This window comes from Struthio camelus, chromosome 8 (assembly GCF_040807025.1).
Source record: "Struthio camelus isolate bStrCam1 chromosome 8, bStrCam1.hap1, whole genome shotgun sequence".
Taxonomy (NCBI): domain Eukaryota; kingdom Metazoa; phylum Chordata; class Aves; order Struthioniformes; family Struthionidae; genus Struthio; species Struthio camelus.
Window position 1 is genome coordinate 24,768,854 of NC_090949.1, and position 27,000 is coordinate 24,795,853.

The window sequence follows — 27,000 nt, forward strand, 5'->3', positions numbered from 1 at the left end:
CAAGCCACTAGATGTAGTCACATTTCAACAGAGCTCTGAAAGCAAGAGCTCGTTAGAGAGCTGACAGACAATTGTGATTCTACTGATGTAGCAACTTCTACCAGTTGATACCCAAAATTTTTCAGTCAAAGAGCAGCAACAGAAAGGTTTTTCCATAAAATGAGGAAGTTACTGAATATAAACTTGTAGCCTTTGATTTTCACAGGACTTCTACAGTGGTAATCAGAGCTGGAAATCACTAACGGAACTTGACAAGAAAGCGATATTTAGCATTTACAGCAAAGCATGGCAGAAACGCTGTTTCAGTTCTGCTGGATCTTCACAAAATCAAGGGAGGTTTAGGATAGGAAAGTTTTGGTTACGAATTCCAAGTATTCCTGATCCAAACAGAAAGGATGAAGTATTTCTTTCAAGCTGGTTTCTTAATATGAGGCCCATCTAAATAGGAAAAATTAATCTTCTCTAAACCTCACTTTAACCAAAAACAGGAAATTAGAAACTAACGCTCACAAAAAGGACAGCTTAATTAGCCTAAAATGAAATCCTTAAAACGGCTGGGAGAATATGTAGAGCATGTTATTTTAAATACCTCTTAGAGTTCATTTCTCTGTATGATAACTTGGATTAATTACTTATCTCAGATTCAGATCTGTAAAACAACACTGATTTTAAATATGCATAAGCTTTCATAGCGCCACAGATGAATAAAATCTGGAATAGTAAGGCTGTCAGAGATGGCATTCTCTCTCTCTTTCTAGAGTTCCTAAATTGACTTGGCCCATGTACTCATTACAGGCTATTTCTGTAGTCAGTCTTTTCAAAGTCTCTCTCTGCACTGAGAGAGAGATTGGTGGGGGTAAGCTTTCAAAGAGCTGGTATTTATTTAAATCATTACACTACCACAGTTAGAAAAGAACATACTTAGTGGTGCACCAGTGGCATTCACCTCAACACAGAATTTCTACCTTCAAGTTTTTTTTTTTTCCACAGCTGGCAAGTTTCCAAGCTTGTGATTTGTGGGGTTCTGCTAGGATATGGACGAGGCTAGGTTCGAGGGAAACTGTTCCTGACAATTTTGTACCACTTTGCAGCCAAAAATGTGAGATAGAAGGCATCAGATGGAATGTAAATGAGATCCTGATCCTGGAGCTGAGAAGCGAGAGCATGTGTGGGAGGTGGTGGCTAACAGTCTCTATTCCTGGGATTATTTCAGGGAGAGGGGTGTAGATTTGAGGGGCTTTTTTGTCTTTTTTTTTTTTTTTTAAAGATTGCATTAACCAATCTTAATGCAAAACTGCACGGATGAGAACAAATATCACTGCCAACTCTTCAGCCATACAAACAACAGCAGCTAGTCATTCTTGCTTTTTGCCAAAACAGATGCAAGTTCCTCCACTGAGGAGAAGATCCTTGGAGCTTTATTCTGGTTTGGGAGAGTTGCTTGGCAGCAGCTCCCATTAGGGCTTTGAAGCAGGGTAGAGGCTCAGATCAAGTCCTTTTTCTATTGGCATGTCCTATTTTCTATTGATAAGCTCTGGATTGGCCTTGAAAGTTGCTGAAAGGACTGCAGGACCCACATTTCTCCAGGAGGGGATGGGGGGTAGGGAGAGGTAGAATTAAAGGGAGAGCTAGTACCTGAAAGTACTTTCCTGGACTCTGTCCCAAGAGCCCAGTAAAGAAACAAACACCAAAAGCTCGAACCAAAAAACCAAGCTGGGCAGCTATATGATTGCACAGAAATTTTAGCAATGGATTATAACTAATGTGAGCATATTGGTAAGTCACAGCCCGTAGCTAAAGTTCATGTCAGTGTGCAATGCTATAGCAAAACCCTTTTTACAACCAAATCGGGAGAAAATTTTATATAACTCAGTTCCAAGGGGAATTTTTCTGTGACAGTTGACAGCCATTAGGCTTGTTTGATGCTAATGAGGGCAGACAACTATATAAGTTATTTCTTTCACTCACAACTATTTAACTTCTAAATTTGTGCTCAAAAAAAAAAAAAACATTTTCAGCTTCAGCTACTTTCTGTGAGCTCTCTTCTCTGACTTATCTGAATGTCATTTCTCTTTTGCATAGGAGTGGTATATTATTTTAAAAGACAAGTGAAGATATCAGTGATATTAACACTTTCTGCCACAGGATGCTGTCCTGTCCTGGCTGCTTAACTAAGGTTCAGAGCCGCCTTCTAATGTTTAACATTTCTGTCTCACTAAACACAGTCTTTTTTTTTTTCTTTTTTTTTTTTTAAGACTACATACACATAGACTTACTAACTTAACAAGGTTGACACTTGAAGCAATATGCTTATATGGAATTATTACAAATAAGGCAGACCGGGCCTAATCCTGTCTCCAGTAAGATCAGTGTTGAAACTTCTGCTGCTATTAGCACTGTAGGCTCTGTAGGCTCTGTAACATTCTTTCTCTCTCTAGACCTACAGATATTTAATTAGTTCTACAAATAACAGCTCCACTTTAATAAGGATGACTGAGAGATTTTGTAACCCAGTCCTCTGAGTCTCCTCTCCAATGACTATACAGGTATCTACACAATACAGAGCCTAAATAAAGTGGAGATTTAGAGAGAGCTTTCTCAAAATAACTAATATTGGGGTGATAAGATTGTAACAGTAGGGATTTAAAAACTGTATCTAAACAAGGCAAATTAGAGACTTGAAGTTTGACTATCTTTTCCTTTCTGCCCAACTTCTCTTCCACCCTACCATCTTTCCACAATTAGTTTTGGTTTCATACAAATGACCATTTTCTAGAATACAGATTATATGGAGAATTCGCTCTTAGTAGACTAAGCACTGAAGAAATTGGGTCTATATTTTGTAATTAACTTTGCACACTTATGCGTTGCTTTGTGAATATAGTTGTTCTACTCAGAATCAAACCAGACAGAACCAATCTAAACCACTGCCCTATTAGAAAAAACAAAGTATAGTGCTTTAAAAAAAAAAAAAAAAAAAGCAAAGGTAAGCAGTTAGCTATGTACCTTTATCCATAATTTTAGCAGGAAATTACAGGAAGATTGAACAGTCAGATATCTGCAGTCAGATTTTTTTGTACACACAGCATGGTTTCATGTTATCTGACATGACCTGCTAGGCAGTTATGTTAAAACTCAGACATATGAAGCCAGTGATGTGCTTCCACCATATTTGTAAAGAAAATTTTTAATTTAAGCTAAATTCCTTTTTCATTTCCAATTGTCAGTACTCATATTTTCTGGCATAATTTTACAAATTAAGATTATCTTCCAAGATAGGTATTTTTTCAGTTTAAATTATTCAATACTTAAAAATTAGCTCACTGTAATTCTTCCTCTCCTTATAATTTCAACTCAAAGAGGTATTGCATGTATACCATGAAGCCAAAACCTCTCAAACCTCATTATTTTGCTCCTCCTTACTTTACATGCCATTTAGCTTTTCAACAACAAATTAAGTGATATAATTCAGCAGGGAGGTTAAAATAACCTTATTCAAAAATAGTTAACAAGCTGTATTTGTGAAAAGGGACATACAGAGAGAGAAGTAGAAAGAGGAGAGCATGAAAAGATGTAATTTTTAATTAAAAAAAGTAATGTGGTTTTAGCAGTGTAAGTCCACAAAACCAAATCCTAATATAGCATTTCATAAGCTAAAATAATACTGTCAATTTTTACATGAAATGACATTCGTATTATCTTGCCCTCTGATCATTTCTTCCCTCTGATAAAAATGTAATGGCAATGACCACAAAATGATAGAAACTATTACTTTACTGAATACGTCTGATCCCCAGGTTATTACCACTGGCTTAAGTTTATAAAAGGAAGTAGCCATAACTTTTTATTTAATTCTCCTCAGTACATTAGCAGTAAAAAAGGTCTGAATATTTTAGAAATAAGAATGGGAAATCAGTCATTTTTCTTCAAATTCCTCATTTGGAAAGTCTTTGATTCTTAAAAGTGTAAACAAATAAGCCCTTTTATTTTAATGCAAGGCAGAGAAAATAAGGTTCTTGATGAAATTTACTGAACAAAATATTGACAGTTTTAATTTAAATTTTAGATTTGAAGAATCCTAATCTTGATAGTTATACCCCGACTATAATATTGCCCTGCCTTCAATATATCATCTGCTGGCTTCAAGCTATAACCCACAGCTACCATAAAATTGCTAAATGTTAATAGTTGTCAACTTTATCTCTCAGAATAGGAGACTGAGTTTTAGAAAGTATTAGCGTTTTAGCAGATACAACGCTTGTAGGAAATTACAGTGTTTGCAGGATACATAACTCATGGATACCTCTGGTATTTTTTTTAAAGAAAGTGTTAAAAGGGATTTTTTTTTCTGGGCCACTGTTTACCAACCTTCTCTGAATTCTCATTCCTTTCCCTCTAGAATATAAGCAATCCCTATGACTGAGAACAACTTAATTGAGCCATTTGAGTGGAAATAGCCATTTCTTGTAGGCAAAGAGGTTGCTTTCTGTGAGAGATTTTGTTTATGACTTAGACTGAGGGACATTAAAATGTAAGCACTGCATCAATTTGTTCACTACAGCTTACTATGCCATATTTCTGTGGTCTCAAAACTTCCTTGCAGGGGATGAAAAACTTCCTTGCAGGGGATGAATTATGTCTGATGGGATGGATATTAAGAAATTTTCAAATTAAAGTAATTTTACATTGACAATGAATATAATTTTCTTGATCATCATCCTAAGTCGTTCTTAAGGGCTAGGTAGTTCACAGTTGCTGCTCTAACAAAGGTGAAATATCAATATAATTTTCAGAAGAGAAAAATATCTTAAAACAATGAAACAGTTCTCAGTTTACTTTTTCCGCCGATTCTTAAGAAACTCTTAATAATAATCTCCTTTAATAGCAAATTCTCAGCAGATGACGGTCCTTGCGCTGGATTAGGCCTTCAGTTAAACCAAAACCAGTTTTCTCCTGCGATATAGTTTATCTAGGCTCGAGTAGGGTGTAAGGGTTGCGGGAGAAGGGTTAGCTTTTTCATGCTATCATTGGTAGCATGCTGCTCTCTCTTTTTTTTTTTTTTTTTTTTTTTTGCTTTTTGGAACAAGGTAGTCTTTCTCAGGATGGCATCCACATTAAAAAACATTAAAGGAGATTAGGTAGATAGGGTTTAGCAGGGGTTTCTCTCTTTGTTTTATTTCTTTCATTGTGACCTAATGTAAAAAAAAAAAATAAAGGCAAATCCTTATGAATCAGTGTTAGAAATAATATCATGCTGTTTCCATTGATGGGACTTTCATCTCTAGCAGTACTGTAGCCAAAATAGCAAAGTGCCTAACAATTATTCTGGCAGGTGAATGGTATAAGTCAGTTAAGTATTTTTAATTGAGCAGCAGGCACTGTCTAAAAGTTTACATACACAGATCCTTTTATTTTGAAGTTTCCTGCTCAAGACTATACCTCTCTTTGGTCTATTTGGCATGGCTGTGTACACGTACAAATTGACGTGTCAGCATCTGAGACCAAATAAACTATTCTAAAATACTTGTCTAAATGACTACTAGATGGCCGGAACGATACTTGGATGAAGAAACTACACTCAGAGCTAATGTCCTCTGCTAAACACTTGAGTACTTGCAGATTATCTAGAAGTAACCACATTTTCTCCCGTTCAAAATTTAGTCTAACCGAAACCTTTTTTTCCTGGTATTTTGTGGCTTAGTATCTTGATAAACAATATATAATGTTCTAAGATTTCTTAAAAGCTGATGATGTAATAAATGTCAGCATATGCATCTATTTATATACTCCACATCCAATGTTCTGATATTTATTACTAATGTCATGATAGCTCAGAAATAGCATTTGACTCAGTAAAGTCAGGTTTTATTCTGTTAGACCTACTGACATGTTGCTAAAAATAGTTTTAAACAAAGACAACATGTTTGTGAAAATATTAGATATTTAGTTCTCTTTCTTAATTATAATGATGCTTACAGATCTGTTAAATTTGAACAATAATTCAATATGTTGGATCTCCCAACTTCATTATTCTAAGAGAGGAGTTTTTCAGAAAGGACAGTGTCATATCTTCCTACTCCTTAGAATTACTGTATATGGGGCCCTGATTTCTTTCCTTGAAAACAGAAACTAGTAAACATCAAACTCTGAGAGCAGGGATACCATGCACAGAATGGAAAGATAAGGCATAGAGAGCAGGGAAGAAGAATTTAGATTTTTCTTGTCTTGTTCATACAGTGTCTAACAGCAGACTATGATTATCTCAAATGTCTGCTCACTAATCATATTTAGTCACGCTTCAGTGTAATTTTCTTTTCTCTTTTGGTCTATTTATTGATGAAGAAGAGTATCTTCAAGTTTAAAATTTGAGTTGCGGTTCTAAAATTGTATCTGTCTATAATACAGATACATAAATGGTTTTGTTTCTTTTCCCTAGGTAGAATTATGATGCTGGGTAGAAGGCACCTCTGAGATTTAGAGCTTTGAACAGCAGTGACAAGGAGCAGATAGGGATTTAAGAAAAATGTAAATCTTTCTTTTTTTCTCCTGGTCTACACTGACCTTGCTGAACCTTGCCTCAAGGTTTAATTCCTCCAGGAATTAGACTAGTTTAATTTTACTTTATGCTGTTCAAGTTCTTACGCTGTTCTCATCCACATGGTATTCCAACACCTTGCCGATTCAATGCTATAATCAGCAGGACAAAGGTGATTTTCTTTCTCACTTTCTCCTGCTGTAGGCAAATACTGTGCACAAGCGCTTCCAATGGCTGTAGAAGTTTTAATATTACATGCATTTTATACACGTACATGCTAGTAAATGTAAGCTAAAGATATATGCCTTCCCCCAGGAGATGATGATGAGGACAGCAGTGGTTCTTGAATCCTACGAATTTCTTTCTTTTCCACTGATGAAACTGACCTGGAGAACTCAGAGGCTATGAAAAAGGATATGCTTATCTTTATTTCCAAAAACAAAAGAAAGCTCAAGTTCATCAGTGAGGAAAACAACAGGATCTTCAAGTGAGAGAAAACATGAGGCAGAATAAGAAAATACCTGTTATATCTCCACTGACATTTGATTAAACGAATAGGATAAGAAGTTAGTAGAAACATACTTAGATTTCCCATTGGAAAAAAGGATATTCAATAAAATGAATACATCAAAAGAAATTATGTTGCCAGACAGACATTAGAACTCTATGGATACTGCTGGCCTATATATAAAGCACTAAGAAAAGGAACAAATGGTGGCAAATGACCATTAAAAAAGAATACTACTTTAAAATTTACAAAGTGCTCTGGTAGTTTGTAGTGTTTTAGGTGTACTTAGCACACGTTACCTCCATTTCAAGGTCATATGGTTTTCAAAATGTCCTTTTGTAGGAATTTCAACTGCTCACTTCCTCTGTAGTATATGCATATATAAGCTATTTCTATTGCTCCTTTCCTAGCTACTGCTTTCTTTCATTTAATCTTCACCAACTTAGCTGTCTTGGGCATCTGCAAAATGCATTTTCCATTTGCAATGAAATCCTATGAAAATGAGGTACGCCATATATACTCTTTTATCATCTACAGAAAGGGATCCCTGTATCTCCTCACCATCAAATTGCTGATGCATTCAACTCCCACGGTTTTATTCTACTATTGCATCCCTTTTTGCAACAAATGAAAACCAACTGCACTGCAAAAGCAAATCATAAGGCACATGAACACTAAAGTCTGCCTTCCAAAGTCTAATTCTCCTCATTTATACACGGGTTGAAATCAAGAGGAATTTCTATATGTCTATGAAATCATATTAATACACTGTGAGTAGAGACCATATAGTTAAGAGACAAAACCAAATCTTACTTTTTTTTTCATATTAAAGACTTTTTTGACATTTTGTCAAGTCAGTGTTTTCTGCATACAGCGCTTCTGTGTTCTATAATGGACAGTAATAAAATGCCCACATGCCATGTTATCATTTTCAAACCCATATATCTTTCAGAGAGCAAAGACATATTTAAGGTGTACATTGTAATTTAATTTATCTGTAAAACTCAAGAAATGGAGCGAAAATGTTTTAAGTAGATGATGAAACCTCTGTAGGAAAAAAAATCCTCTCTTCTACAGATCTCATCACAGAGAAGGAATTTTAGCCAGGTGCCCTGCTGAGATTTTATTTGCAAAAGATGCATCTTCCCTAAAGATGCTCTCTATACGCAGAGCACTTGAAAGGGTTATAGAAATGTCACAAAATATATACCTCCTCAATAATGTAAAATAATTTCCAAGAATTCCACTTCTCTCATCCTTCCTAATAGAGGTAATGAAAATACTCAAACAGAACAGATACTCTTTGCAGAAAACAATATAATAATTTCCTAGGATTTTTATTTGCAAATCGAGAAAGATTAAATGCATTATTAGAGGTACCAACATCATTAGATGGTTTTGCAGTTATGGCCCTTGGTGAACCCAATCAGCACACAGAACTGATAAGACTTAGTCACACTTGCTGTGAGGAGAACATACCAGTGCGAACCACCGAAGTTATTCAGGCTATCCCAACAAACAAAAGAGGCCATTTATGCATCTACGGTATCATATGTGGTACCCCATTCTGTACACTATTACAGCCAGACAGTTTGTAATTTAGAACTTGTCAGTAATTCAGCCATCATCAATTGCTCATTGATTTCAACATGATTAAGCACTTTAATACTTTTGCAGTACTTGCTAGCCCTACTTCCACTAATTACTTCTGGTTTTGTTTATGCTTGCAGCTGTAAGTGTTTTTTTTGTTTAAAGATAATCTTTCTTTCCCTGAATATTGCAGAAATCAGTGTCCCTACAAATTTCAAATATTTGCAGTGCAATTTTCTTGTTATCAAGTTTTTATCTGAAATGTTAAACCTTCTAGGGGACCAAATAAGGCATGTTAAAACCACGATGAGATAAGCTAAGGGTTTTTCAGCTACTTGTGTCAATCTACGTTCTTATAAACTTACTTCTTTAAAAAGCTGTAGTGTCTTATTCCAACTCAAGAGCTGCTCTCCCTTAGAACATAACTTTTTTCTGCTTTCTGCTCCCCTACAACACACCCCAAAGGCAAGTATCCAAAAAGTACATGACTACATGCAAGGTATAAAACTGCTGCACTGAAATAGCAACCAGTGCTTCAAAGACGTTTTTTCTTTCATGCAAATAATCTCTAAGCAGAGGGTTTGCAGCCAGTTGGAGGAGCAATGTACGCCTGCTGCAAAGAATTGACATGGTGCTTACACAGTCTCTCTGTCATCTACACAGAGATGACTTTTGTTCTGCCTTGCTGCACTTTCCTGAAACTATTCTCTATGACAGTTATTCAGCTTGTGCCTCAGTTTATACCACTTTGTAGTCTTTCTCAAATTAAAAGGGTATAGAACTCACAGCAGTCGAAGCCAGTCTTAAGTCCTTACAGACTTATATATCCCTGTCATCAAAATTTGGAAAATGATTGGCTAAATCTGGTACCACCAGCTTGGAGCTATGCATTTAAGATGGTTCAAGTCCTTGTCAATGTTATCTCTTAAATATACCTACATATATACCCATATATATATGTATATACACACGTACACACACACACACACACACACACACACACACACACACACACACACACACACACACCCTTTGACTCTCATACAATCTTCTTAGCATAGGAATTGAAAAATATTTTATGGATTTGTACTGAACAACTACATTAAAAAATGTCATATTATATGACAGCGCATCTTCACTTCATATTTACAGAAAAAAGGGGAAAGTTTGCTTTCAGTAACATGGTATATACCTAAAACATAATTTGCCTCATCTAGCCTGTCTTCAAGCAGAAGATCTCAGAAGCCAAATATAACTACAATGACAGCTGAATTTTCAGAGATATATACTAAAAGACTTACTGTGATGATCAGCCCTTTTTCCTGGAAATATTTAACCAATGGGACAGCATTTTGCTTGAAATTCATTAGTCTCCTTTGAGTGGCTTTCAGGTTATCATCAGGTCTCCCTTGCTGTTCAGCACGTTTCAGTAACCTTTCTTTCAGCCTTTGATTGGAACACGCCAGAAATACCACCAAATCTGGGGTACAGATCTGTGGAAAGAGCAATTCAAAAAGTTGTCCATTTAGCTGACTATCCAACACAACAGTATGCAACAATTCCATTACTATGTGAGGCTCAGACATGGTATATTTGCATAAGCTGGAACTTCATCAACTCTTTTTTTTTTTTTCTTTTTTTTTAATGGGAAATTCATAGGCTTGGGAAAGGGCTTGTTTGTCTTGTGTGAAGGTTTATCTCTTTGTTTCACCTGAAATTTTAAGGAAAAAGCTTAATGAAAGCATTTTACCTTATCCCAGAAAGCTTTTCTAGGCTACATGTTTCTCCTTTGCATTACCAGAAGTTTCCACTAGCTAAAATTAAAATCTTCAAAAATAGCAAAATCTCCGTCCCATATTCTAGAGGTAACTGTTTTTTCTTTAAAATGCCATTCTCTAAGGTGGCATTCGAAACCCAAAAGCCACTATAGAGTTGACTGATGCCTAGGACCAGGTGAAAAGAGATCTGCTCCAAGGTCCACAGTAAACTTCTCCATTGACTTAAGTACACTCTTCCTAAGGCTCAGTTTCCCTTATAAATGAACTTACAATAATCGCACCGGTCTCTTCTTGGTACATATTTTTAGTTCTATAACACTACTTAAATGCTTCCTAGCCCTGATATTATTATTCCAGACATTTTCCTTATAGCCTCCTTTCTCTCCGTTTTTTTGAAATCTCACTTGAGCATCAGTGCACTTTTCAAGAGGTTGTATGTGGCAGCTAAGACAATTTTAATTTCTCCCATCCAGTTTGGTCAGTGTGTCATACCACCCATCTCTGCACTAATATTCAGGAATTACAGCCTTAAGGTAATGAGAAAAAAACTTTCAGAAGTTTAGCTCTTTCCTAGTTAAATTCAAGCTACCTTATGGCTTCCAGAATTCTTCATGAGTTTTAGTTTCTCCTGCTAACAAGCAGATATAGCAGAGAGATCCTTGGGGTTTGATGGAGGAGAAAGCTGACAGCCCCACTTTCTTACGAATGTTTCTGAACGTTCTCTGGCAGTCTTCAGAGGCCGCTGCTCTTTAGTACATACAGTGGATGAAATAAGAGAAGCCACTCAGACATCTGAATTGACAGGATTATAAACTGGGGATAGAGTGTACATTAAGACTTCTGCCCTGATTCTGTTCTTTCATCTACCTTGCTGTTGTAACAAAAAAACCTACCTCTCTTTAAAGACTCACCTAAAAATCTTTTTCTCATTAGCTTACCGTTGCCTTTTCAAATGTATTAGAATTCTCTGTATGAAGCACTTGAGATTAGAAAAACCCTACTGTGCTGTGCACATTTTCATATGATTGCAGATTAGAAGGCATTTGTTTGTTCTCACACACAAGCATGAAGTTTCTTCTGATGTCCTTACTTATCTGAACAAATAAGTTCATACTTTAATTTTAACTAATACTAGTAAAAAAATTTAGCTAGTATTTCATAATTTAGCTACATTACAAATGATGATGAATGCTCAGGAATGCTAAATAGACATTATTTCTCATGAACTTACCTATATACAGACTTACTTTGCCTGTATTCAGTTTAGTATTATGTAAATCAGACAGTCAAGTTTGAATGATACAACAGCATCACCAAGCATTTACACATATTCTTACTACTACAGTGTAAAGAAGTAACTAATTTATATATTTACGTTCATGATACAGTTTTCATTAATATATTACTACTGAGGGCCAGAACAAAATGACTTATACTTAGGAATACTCTCCACATCTAGGTCACTCTACCCAATGGTCTAAAATAGCCTAAAAATAAGCATATATTAGATTGAATTTTCAGGACTTCACAGATGAATAAACTTGGGAAATTTATAACCAAATTAAAACAAACAAGCAAACAAAAAAACCCTGTCTAGCTGAACTTACATCATTTGAGGCTATATCGCCTCACAGTCTAAGCATAGAAAGTTTCTTCTGAAATCAAAAGAAACAATACAGCTTTTCAAAAGTGGGGTGATGGCTGTTAGCCTTCAGTTGCACAGGAGGTCTCTGACATAGCAGGATGCAGAGATGAGGAAGCAGAAAAAGAAAGTGGCTAAAAAGCAGAGCTCAAAATATAAAGAAAAGTTTGGTAAGCAGCACTAGCAAGTAGGATTGTGGCTCCTTCTTCATTACAGGAAATCAAGCAAGATTTTAAAGAAATTCAAAATGTTTTAAAATGCACATAGTAGATGATTGGACAGATGAGGACACAAACTACAAACTAAAACCAGCAGTACTAATTCTGGTAATTTTTCAGCAGACTATCCATGAGATTTTGAAAATTTAACCTTGTAATTTAATTTTTTTTTTTTTTTACATAGCTGCCAGAGGAAGAGAAGCTGTCTTTCTCTTTTGCCCACCTCCAACACAGGTACCTCAACTTTAGAAAAACAGAGTAACTTTTCCCCCTTTCTCAGACTATTTATTTATATAGTTGATGGGTTTATTCTGTTCCTTTCACAGGGTGAATTATGACACTTAAATTTTACTACCCCATAATAGCTTTAAAGCACATAATTTTCATATGAAAGAATACGAAAGTAAGTTTCTGTGTTAGACTTTCATGCAATATGGACTTCATTAAAAGTAGCTCTATTGAATTAAGGTTGTTTAAATAGTAGTAGAAATCTAATGAGGAATCAGAAGTTGTGAACGTAAAGAGCATACAGTAGTAAACAAATCAAATTTATGATGTGGACCTTAACCAACACAGAAAGAAAATACGACAGATTTCAAAACATTTTGGGTCATAAAACAGTGTGCCATGCCTGATGCACATTGCAGGGAACTGAGCACACGGTCATCTCATGTTCCAGTATGGATATCCAGCTGACTGGCATTTCCTAACATAAATGGGACTCAGAAATTATAATTGCAGAACCAGCGATCTAGTAAAGTGAGGAACAAAAGCAGTTTATAAAAATGAGCAGTTTTATTTAGTTTTTCCATTTCCACTGATCCCAACAGTCTAACACTAGCTAAGAAGCATGGCAAGAAATCTTCAGATGCTTCCAGCTGTAGCTGGCTTTATCCCCAGCTTCAGTGCTCACTCCCAAACATTTTCATATCCAGCATCTACCAGGTATTTAGCCCCATGAAGTCATAACAGACCTCCTCAAGTGTAGAACCTAAGCTTTGCATATAATATAACTTCATGTATAGCATCAGACCTTACACAGAGTACTTACAATAAACAGATGCCCCATGAAATAGGTAGTCTTAAAGGAAAAAGGGAAAGCAATCAAAGAGAAGGTCACCTTCTGTTTGACTCACACATATGAGTACAACCTTATTCATTCAAACTCAGTTCTTTAAAGAAACTGCGGCTAGGTAAGGGCAGCCTCACAGCAAGGGAAGGATGTGAAAGACACCATGACCCCTATCAGGTGTGCTGATTCTCATCCATTTAATTCCGACAAACTGGATTTGCTTCAAGGGTCAGCTCCTCTTTAGCAAAATGTGAAAGCATGCTGTTGGTCTATTTTTTTTCCTTCTAATTGTAAAATAAGGATAATAAAGAGGTGCAATACAGTAACTGCTGTGGAAAATTAGTTAATTAGGCTTTTAATGATTTCATATTGCTTTTTAAAATGGAAAGTTCTCTACAAGAACTAAGTACTCTTGGTCTTCTTAATTTTCTGACTACCAACAGTAATAATTAAAAAAGCCTTTATATTTACTCTGAGACTCTGACCTTTGCAATTTGAAATACTTTTTGTTCACTCAAACAGAGTGTTAGTGAAAACAATGGCTTAATATTCTCAATTTATGAAGCTCAGTTTCAAATTAAGGATTATCTAAAAGGTTTTCTGAAGTAGAAAAAAAAATCAAAGGTATTTCACTTTTTGAGGTAGGAATATAACACAGATTCTGATTATGTGATGTCTCTATGAATTCATCTGTTACCTGCAGAGCATGCATCTTTACCATTAGAAAGTAGCTGAAAATCATGTAATAAACTTACACCTCTGCTTGTTTTTAGATAGACAAAAGAGTATCCTCTCTTCTACATCCACGGGTACACAGACATAATAGCACTTACTATACTTCTCCTACACACTTTATAACCTCCACGGTAAACCTGTGAAACACTATCGATATTTCACTCCTGTTTTCATGAAACACTCTGTTCCCATTTACCTCAACTGCAACTGCCTGCAAGATGTGCTTATAAATACTTTAAGTTGGAATGTAAGTTGGAGTGTGAATATATGGACATCTGGGATTACTTCTCTGGCAATATATCTAATTCTCCTACGCAAAAATAAGTATGAATCGTTTTTTCCTAACAAAGGAAAATGTTTTTATGACTCACTAGAAAACAAACCTGTTTCTGAAACTCAGGACTAACTGTTGTTGAGCTTTATAACTAGGGAATAAGTTGCATCTTTGGACTTAACCTGCAGAAAAGATCTTTCCTCTGTGTAGAGAACCAGCACAGGCAGAACAACTGGGTTCCTTCATGCTGTTTTCCCCTAATGTGCTGCTCAGGTTGAAGGCAGAGGGTCTTATTCTTATCTAGAAATGTGTCTGAGGAAAGATAGTCGAGAAACCATTGTTCTTGTCATCCGCCTAACAAACTGACATTGCAAATACACAGAGTGTCCCAAAGGACAGATGGCTGATGAACAGACCCCTTGTCTTGCCAAAGAGCAGCAATCATAAACCCAAAGCTGACAAAAGTCAAGAAACCTGTATTTGAATGTTTCCGCATCTCTATCTGCAAGCCTTGTGACCAGACCTTTCTTTAAGGAGGTGAGGTCCCCACAGTAACTCACTGAACGAAGAGAGCAACAGAAGTTCCATACACAAGAAGTCAGTATTCTGTTCAACTTAATTGACATCTGCTAAGAGGATACAAAGCATGGAGAAAACAGCACACTATCATAAGATATGCCTTCTTAAAAATCGGGCTATAAATTTGTAATGTGATTAAGTATTAGTGTTCAAGGAGAACTTCAACTTACCACAGCCAAAAACAACAGATAAAATGCTTACATTTTATAATCAGCTAAACAATTATTTTGTGTTTCTAATGGACACGTGATTCACACTAATATGTGCCTAGAGCATATAACAAGTTAGGAACAGTAAGATTAATGCAATGTTCATAAATTTTCACTTACAAGTTTGTTCTTGAAGTTAAAAGCTGTCATCATAGAAATTACTAAATATTTTACATTTACAGAAAGAAAACTGCGTATTTAGGATTAGCATAATCCTTTCATACAGTCATAATCCTTTGGAATAGTCATATGGTACGTGACTTGTGCGCAAATGTATATATGAACTATATGAATGGAAAATATACAGATGAAAGGACCATATTAATTCTTCCTCTACCTCATACAATTTGCAACTTACGCAGTAACGTATTTTCTGAAGCATGGCTTTTGTATACAGGTCATCGAATGATGTTCCACATCCCTTTAGTCAGCTTTATAATAATACAGAGGAGTGCATACTGAATAATTTCTTACCTGACCATCCTGATTTCGTTGATGCTGCTTTCAAGTCTACTGATGTATATACATAAAGGGGAGCTGGATCAGCTCTAAATTTCTGAGCTCTACATTAGAGCTGAAAATGTCCTTATTGTAAAAGGACAAAATAAGATAATTCGCATATTATAGGCAATATGTAGCAAATAGTACAAATAGTAGGACAGGAAAGAGATATCGCATATTTCTGTCGTAATTACCTATTGACAGCCAAACACAGCTCAAGCCCAAGAAAACTGGTGGAAATATTTCCTACACTGACTGCTGGAAAAAGAGATAATTATGTAAGTTATAGCAAGTCAACTTTCTTGCTGAACATAGAGCTGGCCTAGGGAAACCCTGGGGCTCAGGGAACCAAATTTGACTACTCACTTACTAATTGGAACTCAGCAGAAGGGAGAATCTTGGCCTATGGGTACATGTAGGTTTATGGTTATGAATAACTTTCTGACTTTTACATGAGATGAAGAACATATGGCATCAACTGAAAATAAAAATGGTGGGTAGGAAGTGCTCAGTTCTCTCATTCTTTTAGGATAGTATTTACTAGTGAGTAAATCCTACTGTCTTTGGATCTGAATCACCTTCCTAAACTGGTACAAGGAAGTAAATTCAGAGTAATTCTGTTCGAGTCAGTAGTGTTACTGATGTAAAGCACTGTAAGTGAAAAGTTGCTCTCTTCTCCCTGGGGATATTTTCTACATCTCCTCTTATTAGTGAGAGTAGAGTGGTTGCTTGCTAGAAAATTAGATGATTACACTCTCTGTCGTTATTCCTCATTAGGCAAAAGACGAAAATGCTCTGTTTTTTAATTCCTCTTATGTTCCACTAGATACTCATGAGAAAACTTAACTGACAGCTCATGAACAATCGTCATTAATTTAACAGTACTTTTAATTCCAATTGGTAAAGGCTACTAGCAAGCTAGTTTATGATGTCCATTGTATGGGTGCTCTTCCTTGTAATTAATGATTTGTTATATATAGTTCAATCTCTGCTAGGTTATTAGACTGTTTGCATACATTTTCTTCTTGTTTTAGAAAAGCAAAATCATTAATCATATCATCAAGGAATGAAATCTTGCTGATAGAATTGTTTCTGGTAAACGACTTTGAACTATACTCACACTGCCTGTTTTAAGTACCTAACTCTGCATTTTAATGTTTGAGAAATATGGTGAGAAATAGGTGATTAGATCCCCTAGTAACTGATGGAGAGAGGAAGGTGCCTTCGAGGGGACTGATTTAGATTTTCACCTGTGAAGGGCAGCTAGCCAATAGGAAATGCTATCTGTAAATATCAACAGTAATTTTACAAAGAAATGTCTACGCAGACCTCTGGTTCAGAACTGCTGAGCAGGCGCCTTCATCTGCTCAGAATTCAGAACATAAGGTCCTCTCCCAGGGGTCAAGGACCAGTGTAAAGACCAGTGGTGGAGGAGCTCTCCTTTAGTTAGCTCGACTAGCAGGAAGAGTACTTGCCCAGAAAACAGGAAACCTAAGGTCTATGTTCTCTTATGCAGAAGAAATTTGAACCACTGCTTGCCTTTCCCAGAACAGTACACTAGCTACCAGGGGAGAAGTAAGATGAATTATAAGACCATTCTGTAGTTCTCCTGTTTAGGCTTGGCTTTGAAGAAAGCAATGTAAAATACATAGGTCCAGTGAGAATAAAAAAGAGGAAACGCAACAATGTAGCCTGCTGATGTGGCAGCCCTCCCACTCTTCATATGGATGATTGGGTACATATATCCAATGGGGAATTGTATCTGTGAGGCTTATCAGCCTGGAACAACAGACTGGAGGTTTTGGGGAAGAGAGGTAGAAGCTGTGGAGTGGGAGAGATGAAGAAGACATATAGACTATGATGAAGAAAAGCTTTACTGGAATTAAAGAACACTATTGCCAATAGATTTTTCTCCTTAAAAACATTAACAGAATGGCTGCATTCAACAGAACATTTTGCTAGTTTTCTGGAGCACAAATTCTTGGTCCCTGACAGAGCAAGTTTTCTATGAGAGGCCCTTTGCACACCATGAAGTTGGCTGTGCAGGGCCACAGGTCAGTTGGCCACAAACGTTATGTCAGGCTTTGAGGGGACTGCGGACATTATCTCTGCTTGAAGGTTTAAGTAGCACACCTGGAGGAATGGTATTGTTTCCTTAGCCTGTGAGGCACCGACAGAAGTTAGTTCTTCTCAACATCCAGTTCCGTGCCTTTTACAAAGCCTGCTTTACTTAAGCACAATTAAATCCTGAAATAATTTCCATAAGGAATATATCTGGGGGTTGAAACAGATAACTTGATTCATACCTGAGTTGAACTAGTTATTCTTAGTGGGTGTAGTACAGACACGAATATTCTTAAAGGCACTTTAAACAAAGAATCAGATAAAATTTCCTCCTCCCACTTACTTTTAATTAAGACTTTACCTTTTCAAGTACTTTTTCACCCAGGCCATACGTCACCAATTTAAAAAGTTATAAAATAATTTCCACAAAAATATTCCTTCTCTTTTATCACGGAATTAAATGATATTCATTTATGTGCATTCATTAATTCTAATATCTTTTCTACATTTACAAACAAAATTAAGCTGTACTTACTCTACTGAAATGATCAGTGCTAATGTTGGAAAAGGATTTACTGAAATCAGAAGGGAAAGTTATCTACGAGTGACTGAAAACGGAAAAAAAAAGGGCAGTAATTGGAATTAACTGGAAAATACTGAAGTGATAAGTTGTTTCTCCAGGGAAGGGTAATAACTTACCAACATCTGAGAAATTAGACAGAAAGTCAAACTGCAATTTCTTCTCCACAAGTCATTTGAGTTCAACAGACCAATCAGAAACATTTCATTACAGTGTTACTGGAGCGGAAGATATTTAGCACGCTTGGGCATGCTAGTACTGTAGGTGACTTGCTGAATTTCAAGCTGACAGGTTAATGGTAAGGCAAACCATTTTCTCCTTGGCTTTTTCCAAAGTGTGCTTGAAATCTAAACAACTTTCTAGTATTTCCACTTAAATGACAGAATCCAGACATTCTCGGATATTTGAAACAAATATATGAACTGGAAATTCTTTCTATTTTGCCTTTAAGCCATTAAAATTCATGTTTTCACTTTTTCTCCCCAACCACGACTGCTTGAAACTTACTTTGTTTTAAAGTGAGATTCTCATGATCACATGACTTCAAGCTTTATTAGAAGTACTACTATCATAAGCGTTGGCAGTATTGACTCTGCTACCTGGAATTAATAAATGGAAGAATCTTCAAGGTTTATTAAAAGTACCACTATCATAAGTGTTGGCAATATTGCCAACACCACTCTCTGGAATTAAGAAACGGAAGAATCAAAAACTGGCAAAAATCCAAGACTTTCAATGAGAAAAGTGTTATGTTATGTATTCAATTTTAAAAGTTAAAATTAAAAGAGGAAAATAAGGGCCTTATATCTACTCAGGCAAGAAGTTCACAGAAAATTGAGTGACTCCTCCAGCGCTCAAGGCTCTGAATTCTCACTGCCTGAAATTAATAACAGAACATTAAATGAAAGTAAACTAGTTTACAATGAAAGTAAACTAGTAATAAAGTAAAGATGGTGCAAGCAAGTGACCAGAATGGCAGAGTTACTGCTGACTGGTAAGCATTGCTGAAACTCTGAAAACATCACTGATGACACCTTAAAGCATGCTTTTCTGCTCAAAAGGCATGGGTGATAGGAACAGTGATATTAAGAGAACCGGATAAAATAACAAAAAAGTGATCTTTAATTCAAATGTAAAATTCCTCAGATGCGTAAGTTGTTTTTTCCCCAGTTATTTCAGACTGGCATTATTATTTGGAAGCAGAGTTTGTACCCTGTGGCTTCTAGACCTGAGCAGGAATAGAAATACTGTGATACTATCAGTGCAAATTATATCTTGGTTTATCTTAAGCACTTCAGTCACTGACATGCAATGTGTTTTAATACAGTTCTGCCTAGCAACGCTTCCAGTACTTAACTGTCCACAAGAGACAGCGTGGCAACATAATAAGGAGGAAAATGCAATCTTTTAGCTATACCTATGTTTGGGAATGTTAACACAAATTGGTTTGCTTGACTCATTTACTAAGAAAAAAATGTCTTCCTAGAAAAATGTTGAGCTTCTGGATTAGTTGAAGGGATAAAAATGTGTCGGTAGCACCAAGAGCAATTACACATGAAGTTTGACAAGAATTCTTTATCATTGCATATTTCAATACTATAACATTGTGCAGGGCAGGTACTGTAACTAGAGTTCAGAGATATAGATATACACCTATATATACTTCTATATACTTCTATATATTTTTATATACATACTTATGCATATATAACTTTTTCAGAAAATAGATGATGAAAGCTCAGATAATGTCAAGTTTCAGGAACACCTATGTAAGCTATAAAACTGAGGAAATTTTTTTGGAAAAATAATTTTGCTCTTCTTATGTTAAAGGTGTCTGCAAACACAGCACACATTTTTTACATGTATGGTGAGCCATTCCTAATATAAAATTAGTTTTATTTTTTGTAATAACTCAGCACAGTTCATTCTGGTAAAACCCATGTTATTCATACAAGCAGATACATGGATAATCCATGCTAGAATATACAAAACAGTTCAATAAACAGAGTTCAGGGAACTCTATAGCATTAGTGTTTGGGAGCAAGACAGATTTCCTCCTTTTCCTTCAGTGGCTTAGCATCTGCTGTCCACACCACATAACGGCAGGGAAAGGGGAGGCGGTTTAGCTTAGATCAGAAAAAGTGCAGGCTTTCTCCTGGTCCACCTGCCACTGACCACTGTGGCCGGCTCACATCTAGTTCGAGTTTTGATTTCCTGGCTCTTTATGTGATGCTGTGTCCAGATACTTTCTTGACCCCACTGCATCAAACCTCACAAACAGGGAAAACATAAGGGTTACAAAACAATATAGGCTTATGATTAACAAAGATCGCAAGCGCTCAGGTTTTTGCAGCCTGTTTTGTTTATAGGCCTTCCCTTTTACTCTCATTTGTTCAGTCCCTGTTCCAGCCTCACCTATTCTCCTCAGTGTCTTGTATTATTTATCTCTACTTCCACGCAGTTTAGTAACTCATCCTTCACATTCACCCCTGTAATTTGGTTCTTTTACTAGTATCTATATTCTTGGAGTTTGTTTTTTGTCTGTGTAAATAAGGCCAAAGGAGGAAGGCTAGAGTGGAAAATGCTGCTTCTAAAATGAATGCTTTTTTTGCTTATTTCAAGTTTCCATGGGATCACAGATGAACACGCATCCCAATACACTTAAACAACAAAGAAAAAATGAATGGCCACCCTTGTTCCTGCTGCTCGTTCTTTCCACTGGCATCTACTCTATATTCTATATGGATGAAGAAGCTGAGAAGGCGAGTACATAGGTGGAATGTTGTGTTTACCCTTACAGAAACTTACGATCTGCATTTTAATTTACTTCATAAACTCCAGAATTTTTAGCTGCTTTATGGAACAAATAATGTACAGTCAATGTTCTAAAGTATACAATTTTATTTTAGAATCCATGTAATCAAAACAATTAACAGTTGTGAAGAGATCATGCAGTGAGGGAAAATGGTTAACTAAATACTAACTCCTGTTTCATGAATCTTTTGACAGTTCTCCTAAATGTAACCTTTAAAATGGCTTGTGTTATACAACCTTTTCTGCTGTTTTCAGGAACATAAGCATGCAATGATTTTAAAGGGACCATCTGAAAGAATAAGTATCTGCCCATGACGAAATTAATAATAACCGTAAGAAGAATTGGCTCTTATTCAGGACTTTTTATTAACAGATCTCCATGTTCTAAAAGAGATGTCATTGTAAGAATGAGGTGCATGTATTGCAGAAATGTGATTCGACTATTTCTTTTTTGTGGAATTCCACCCCTTTCTTCAGAAAGACGTTCCATTGCTTAATAGGTCTTCCTTTAATTATAAAGTGTCTTACTATTTAGTTGAACCTTCCTTTGCCGGAATTTCATCTTGTCACTTTGGCTAATGAGAACAATTTTGTATCTTCCTCATTATAAATTATGAATGGCTTCTACACACTGCCAGCAAGAAAGCTGTAACATTTATAAGCTGTGGAAAACACCAGTCACATCTTTAATTGCAGACCTACACAAATTATGGCAACAGTTAATTAGTGAATTCTCCACAACTCAATTGTGCTTTCCATTTAGGGATCTTTGAGCTCCTTAAAAATGTTAGCAAGTTTAATGTAAATAACCTGACATGCCATGGATTACTATCAGCCTCACAGTGAGGGAAGACAGGTGCCACTGGGGAATTAAGTAGCTCAGTACAGTAAGTCTGTGGCAGAGCTGTGGATAGGATCCAAGATTTAAGTCTGCTGACAGTCGACTTGTGTTATCATAAGACCATGCTTCCTACGTGAGTAGCATTATGGCTTACTAAACAGAGAATGTTAAAGAAATAACAAGCATATTCTATTTCTTTAAAATATAAAGCCAAGATAAAACATTGAGCATATCCCACTGGATTAAATAGGTGTTGTATGTTGAAATATGTACGTCCTTTGTCTGTGTTTTCCTCTGCAGCCTTGGATATACTCATACAAGAGGCCGGATGAAAGGAAAGGTGAAGTTGGGGGTTGGCCTAAACAGACTAAATGAGTTCTTTCCTATGCTCCCATAAAAGCTCTATAATTCCCGTGGTGGATCTGTTGATTGTTCCTCCTGTCCTTCCCCATATTTATTTTATTGTGAGTAAGATTAAAACGTGGCCCTATATGAAGTGATCTTGGGAAGTTTATAGGGAGACTCAGATAATCATATATCTTTCAGGCAAAATCAGGCCTTGAGGAAGATGATTTAGCAAACCCAATTAGACTGAAAATGATATTTTTGAGAATATAGTCAAGTCTAAAATGACTATATCCATCCTCTCTTTTCCCTAAAAAAATAAGACCAAACTACAGCATCCTTGAAGCAATGGAATATATCATATTAAATTAGGAAATTAGGAAATTGTATCAAAAGGTATTTGAATGGTACAACAGGAGCGTTCAAACACATATGGAACACAATGTTCATCTTTCTGCCCTTCCACGATACTGTGTTGCCTGAGTTGCTTCTGTTACTTCCTGGACTTTGTAAGGTCTTAGTGGTATTAGTAACAAGGACCCTGGGATGAGCGCTCAAGTGTTGCTTAACTGTTTTTTTGTTGTAGAGGGAGACTCTGACCCAATAATAACTCAAAACACTTAATAATTTAGCTTCTGTCAGTCCTTCCATTCTCACATCCCCCATTCTTCTTTCATCAAACACAACACCAACACAAAATCACAGCCCCAAGAAATACGCTTAAGCTACACAATTGCACAGCATACAGGAGAAGAAACAGAGGCAAGGCAAGGACCATTAAGCCTAAATTTCTCTTCTCCGTTTCACTTATAAAATAGACAATCTTCTCTTCTGCTAATAATAAGGTGATATAGCTGGCAGTCACAGGCCATTTTTTTTAATAACTACTTTGTCTGTTTCCTTTAATTTCTTCAATTCAGTCTTCTAAATTCTGCCCAGAATAATACCTTATAAAAGCACACTAATGAAATGTCTCATTAGCCGCTTTCCTTTGTTACTTCTGTCTTGGCACTGCCACTTAGAATTCAAAGTACAGAAACGCTAGTATACTAGCGATTGTGAAGTACTTTGAAATGTTTTGCCTGAAGGGCACTCTAGAAATTCAGCACTGAAACTGTAACCTTTGCTTGTGACCGTAACTGTTACTTTTAACAGTGTTTGATTAGAAAATGACATAAGCAGTTTGTTTTTCCATTGAATTTAAGTATTTTTACATTACTTTAGGATATACACGTGGAAAACAAATCCAAATAGAACTTGGACATACAGTTTTAGTGACTAAATTTTAGAACGGTAGTTTATAATAACTAAAAACAACCACATTTCTTAAAAGAGCATTATTGCTTGTTTGGGAGAACTTGCAAAACATAAGCAATATTAATCCTTATTTTATGCCAGTCTTTTCAGTGCACTGTAATAACCTTGAGATTAAAAGCATTGTGAAGATATACACCTAAAGTATGTTTCTCTTAATGTAAATTAAATTGAACAAATAATAGATACAGAAAGATAATGTTTCTTCCCCTTTCTAAATTATTAATATCTGAAAAATATCAGTTGTTAGATTTCATGTTATTTTCTCCTTCATCTGAGAGAATTTTCATTACTGAAACAAGAGGCTTGGATTATTGGTTATATTATCACACTGTCCTTTTACAGAATATTCTGTATTCGTACTCCATAATGTAAGCCAAAAGAATAACCTTTTGTCAACCTGTAATTATGCACTTGCAAAGATTTCAAGAGGAATTTTCAGTTAGAAATAACATCTAGTCCCTCTTGGAACCTGTTTGTTAATTTGACGAAGCTTAACTGTTGTAGAGATATATAAGTTATTTGAAGAATAAAAACAATCGCTTACTTGGTCCTCAAAGGAGATTGCCTGGGCAACGTCTCTAGGAAATCCATCAATCACTATACCCTCTTCATCAGGGATCTGCATTAACTTCTGCTTTATTTCAGTTATGGTTGTTTCCTTTCACAGAGAGGAAAAAATTATTTATTTAGTTTTGTAAAGGAAGTTTTCTTGATGATGCACTTTAATACAGCATTTACAAATCCTTAGAAAGTAAACATTAACACAGGATAGACTTAATTCTGCTGTACCTGAGGGGCCAGTTCTCCAGTAGTAATTATTTTAGCAATTAGACTCCATTTTCTATTGCTGCTCGTGCTGTGGATCTTCTTCCTTAACAATTCACCAACCGATATGTAGTTAAATCCATAACGTTCTGCTATTTTCAAACTTTGTGTTCCTTTACCACTTCCTGGACCACCTGTTGTTAATTATAAGCAAAACATTACATTAAGCCTCTATCTAAAGTACCCAATCCTACGTGAAATCACTGGTATCAGCACCAATGTCCCAGCCATTATGAGAGCAAATCTTGCAATATTCTGTCATTAGAAATTGTTCTCATCGAGGCCCCAGGCCATAACATAAAGGTAATAGTTTGCAAAAATACAAATCTATCCGAGAAGAAAAAAACATACATGTATGTTCTTTTGGGCATGACACCATTCTAAAGCTGTTCCTTCAAGTGACTTTTTCTTTATTTCTAGTAAAGAAATAAACCACAACTTTCTTGAACCCTGTAAATCCAAATGTAGAGCGATATAGTCTGAAGACCTTATTCACGATAGAAAGAATCACACTTGGTTAAATATGCCGCTAAAGTCAATGGACTATTCATGAACTAGATCTAATAAAATCTGCTCCTAAGTATGTGGCATGAGTTTCTGAGGTTTTTTAATTTTAAAATACATAGAATTATCGAATCATCAGCTGAGACGTTTCCATAGTGATTTGTTTTAAGGACTTTCTACTGGACCATGCATACTTCTAGTAGTGATGCTTGAAGCATCTGATGGGGATGCAATTTGTTAGGTTCAGCTTGCTGGAGAGCATGAAGAGTAAAAAGACCCTTCAATATAGCACAGGCAGAGTATGCATCAAAATCACAGCAAACAGCAACATTAGATAGCAGGAAATGCTGAAGTGAAGGTCAGCTGAACAGCAGAAGCAAGAATACATGTAAACAAAACGTCAAAACAGGTCTGAACTAAAAGGACATGTTATCACGGGAAGGACAGTTAATAGAGAAATTGGCATCTATTATGTAAAAATAGGGGGTTGTTTTGATGAAAGTATTTATAAATAGAAAAGTGTACCTTATTCAATAGCATTAACCAAGCAAAACTAAAACAAATGTTTTGATATGAATTTCCAACACCTGCTAGCTATATTTTGGGGTGTTCTGCCTGAGAGCACTGAATTTTATTTCAGCAGACAAGGAATTAAGAACTATTAAAAATATAATGATACGCATTTTCTCTGAACTTTAAAAAATACAGCAATGCAGTGAAAGTAAATATGAATACAATAAGCTACTTGCTAGCAATCATAAAACTCTTTCTTATATTATCCATATTATTTCCATAAATAGCTTTTAAGCATTTATGTAATTAACAGAGATTTGACTGCAAGATAGGCTCTACAGTATTTCTTCACATATGGTTATGACACTTTTTGTGTAACTGGTTTCATACCTGTACCCCAGTTACATGTTAGAGAGTTTTCAGTTTCACTAGCAATCACTAGGAACTCTTCTGTACCCTCGACGCTAGTGGTGGTAACTCTCCACCTGGCTTTTGCAACTCAAATCGGGACACATTTGAGGAGAATGTGCAGGAAAAGTTGAGTATTGTTAATGTGTCCCGGTACGCTGCTCACAGATTAGTTACACCCTTAGGTAAAGAATGCTTTATCATTTTTCAATTAGTTTAAATAATGCTTAAACGTTCCAATGTGTAGATTAAGAGAATGTAAATATGATCATATATTCATAACATCCAAATAGACCATACAGTTGTTAATGCTCATGAAACAGACAAGCAAAGGAAAGAAAGAAAAGCTATGCCTTACATCCATATAGTATGGTTACAACAGAAAAATCTCTTTCCCTCATTCTGTTGACTCGCAGTTTCTCTCCTAACAAGATGCATGCTCTCTCTCTTCTGGTAGATTATGTTAGCAGTAAAACATGATTCTCTCATGTCATGTCTTCTGGATAATCTAGATGAGTTTAACTTTTTCAGATCAAACTCTTTGTCTTATAGGAGATAGTTTAGCTATCCTCTTAGTTAGAATAAAGGATGTTTCCCCTTTGCAGACACATAAGTGTCTGATACACTATGAATTCTCTCCTCCACTAAAGTGGCTTCAAGGCAGTTCTGCTGCAGATAAGCATAAAACTCTCCCCACTCCCTCTGATGGCACTTCCAGCCTTCCCCAGGACAAATGTATTCCACCAAACCCTACGTTCCGTTTCACGCCTATGTCAAAAACATACCTGATAAAAACGTTTAAACAAGCTAATTCTACATAGCTTACAGTTTCTTACCAGGTCTTGATAATCTCGAATGATAGTAGGTTTGGAGTAACTGATTCCTAGTGTTTTTTTTCTTAGGCAGACAATAACCAAAGCAAAAAGAAGTGTAGCTAATTGTTAAGATGTTTGCTGCCAGTTTGTACGAAACAGATTAGGATTACTACTAGTTACCGGAAAGTCTGCTGATTCTGTGGAAAGATTTCTGTAAATAGCTCTCTAAATATTTGTAGCGACATATTGCAATCTAATGAGCATAACAAATAATGTGTGTGATATATTATATGCACGTGTTTATAAATATGGATAAGAGTTATTAGTATGAAT

At 35.9% G+C, this 27,000-nt stretch overlaps 1 protein-coding gene across 2 annotated transcripts in view; it reads right to left on the minus strand.

Annotated features, from left to right (window-relative positions):
• The window catches only part of AK5 (adenylate kinase 5), a 104,979-nt gene that overhangs the window by 72,357 nt on the left and 5,622 nt on the right, over positions 1 to 27,000 (minus strand). The window contains exons 4-6 of one of the 2 annotated variants that reach the window (XM_068952785.1): positions 24,392 to 24,561; positions 24,147 to 24,260; positions 9,935 to 10,126 (exon numbers count right to left, since the gene is read on the minus strand). In XM_068952785.1, the coding sequence (XP_068808886.1) occupies positions 9,935 to 10,126; positions 24,147 to 24,260; positions 24,392 to 24,561 (476 nt within the window). The remainder of the gene's footprint in view (positions 1 to 9,934; positions 10,127 to 24,146; positions 24,261 to 24,391; positions 24,562 to 27,000) is intronic. The other variant, XM_068952786.1, reaches the window with a different exon arrangement.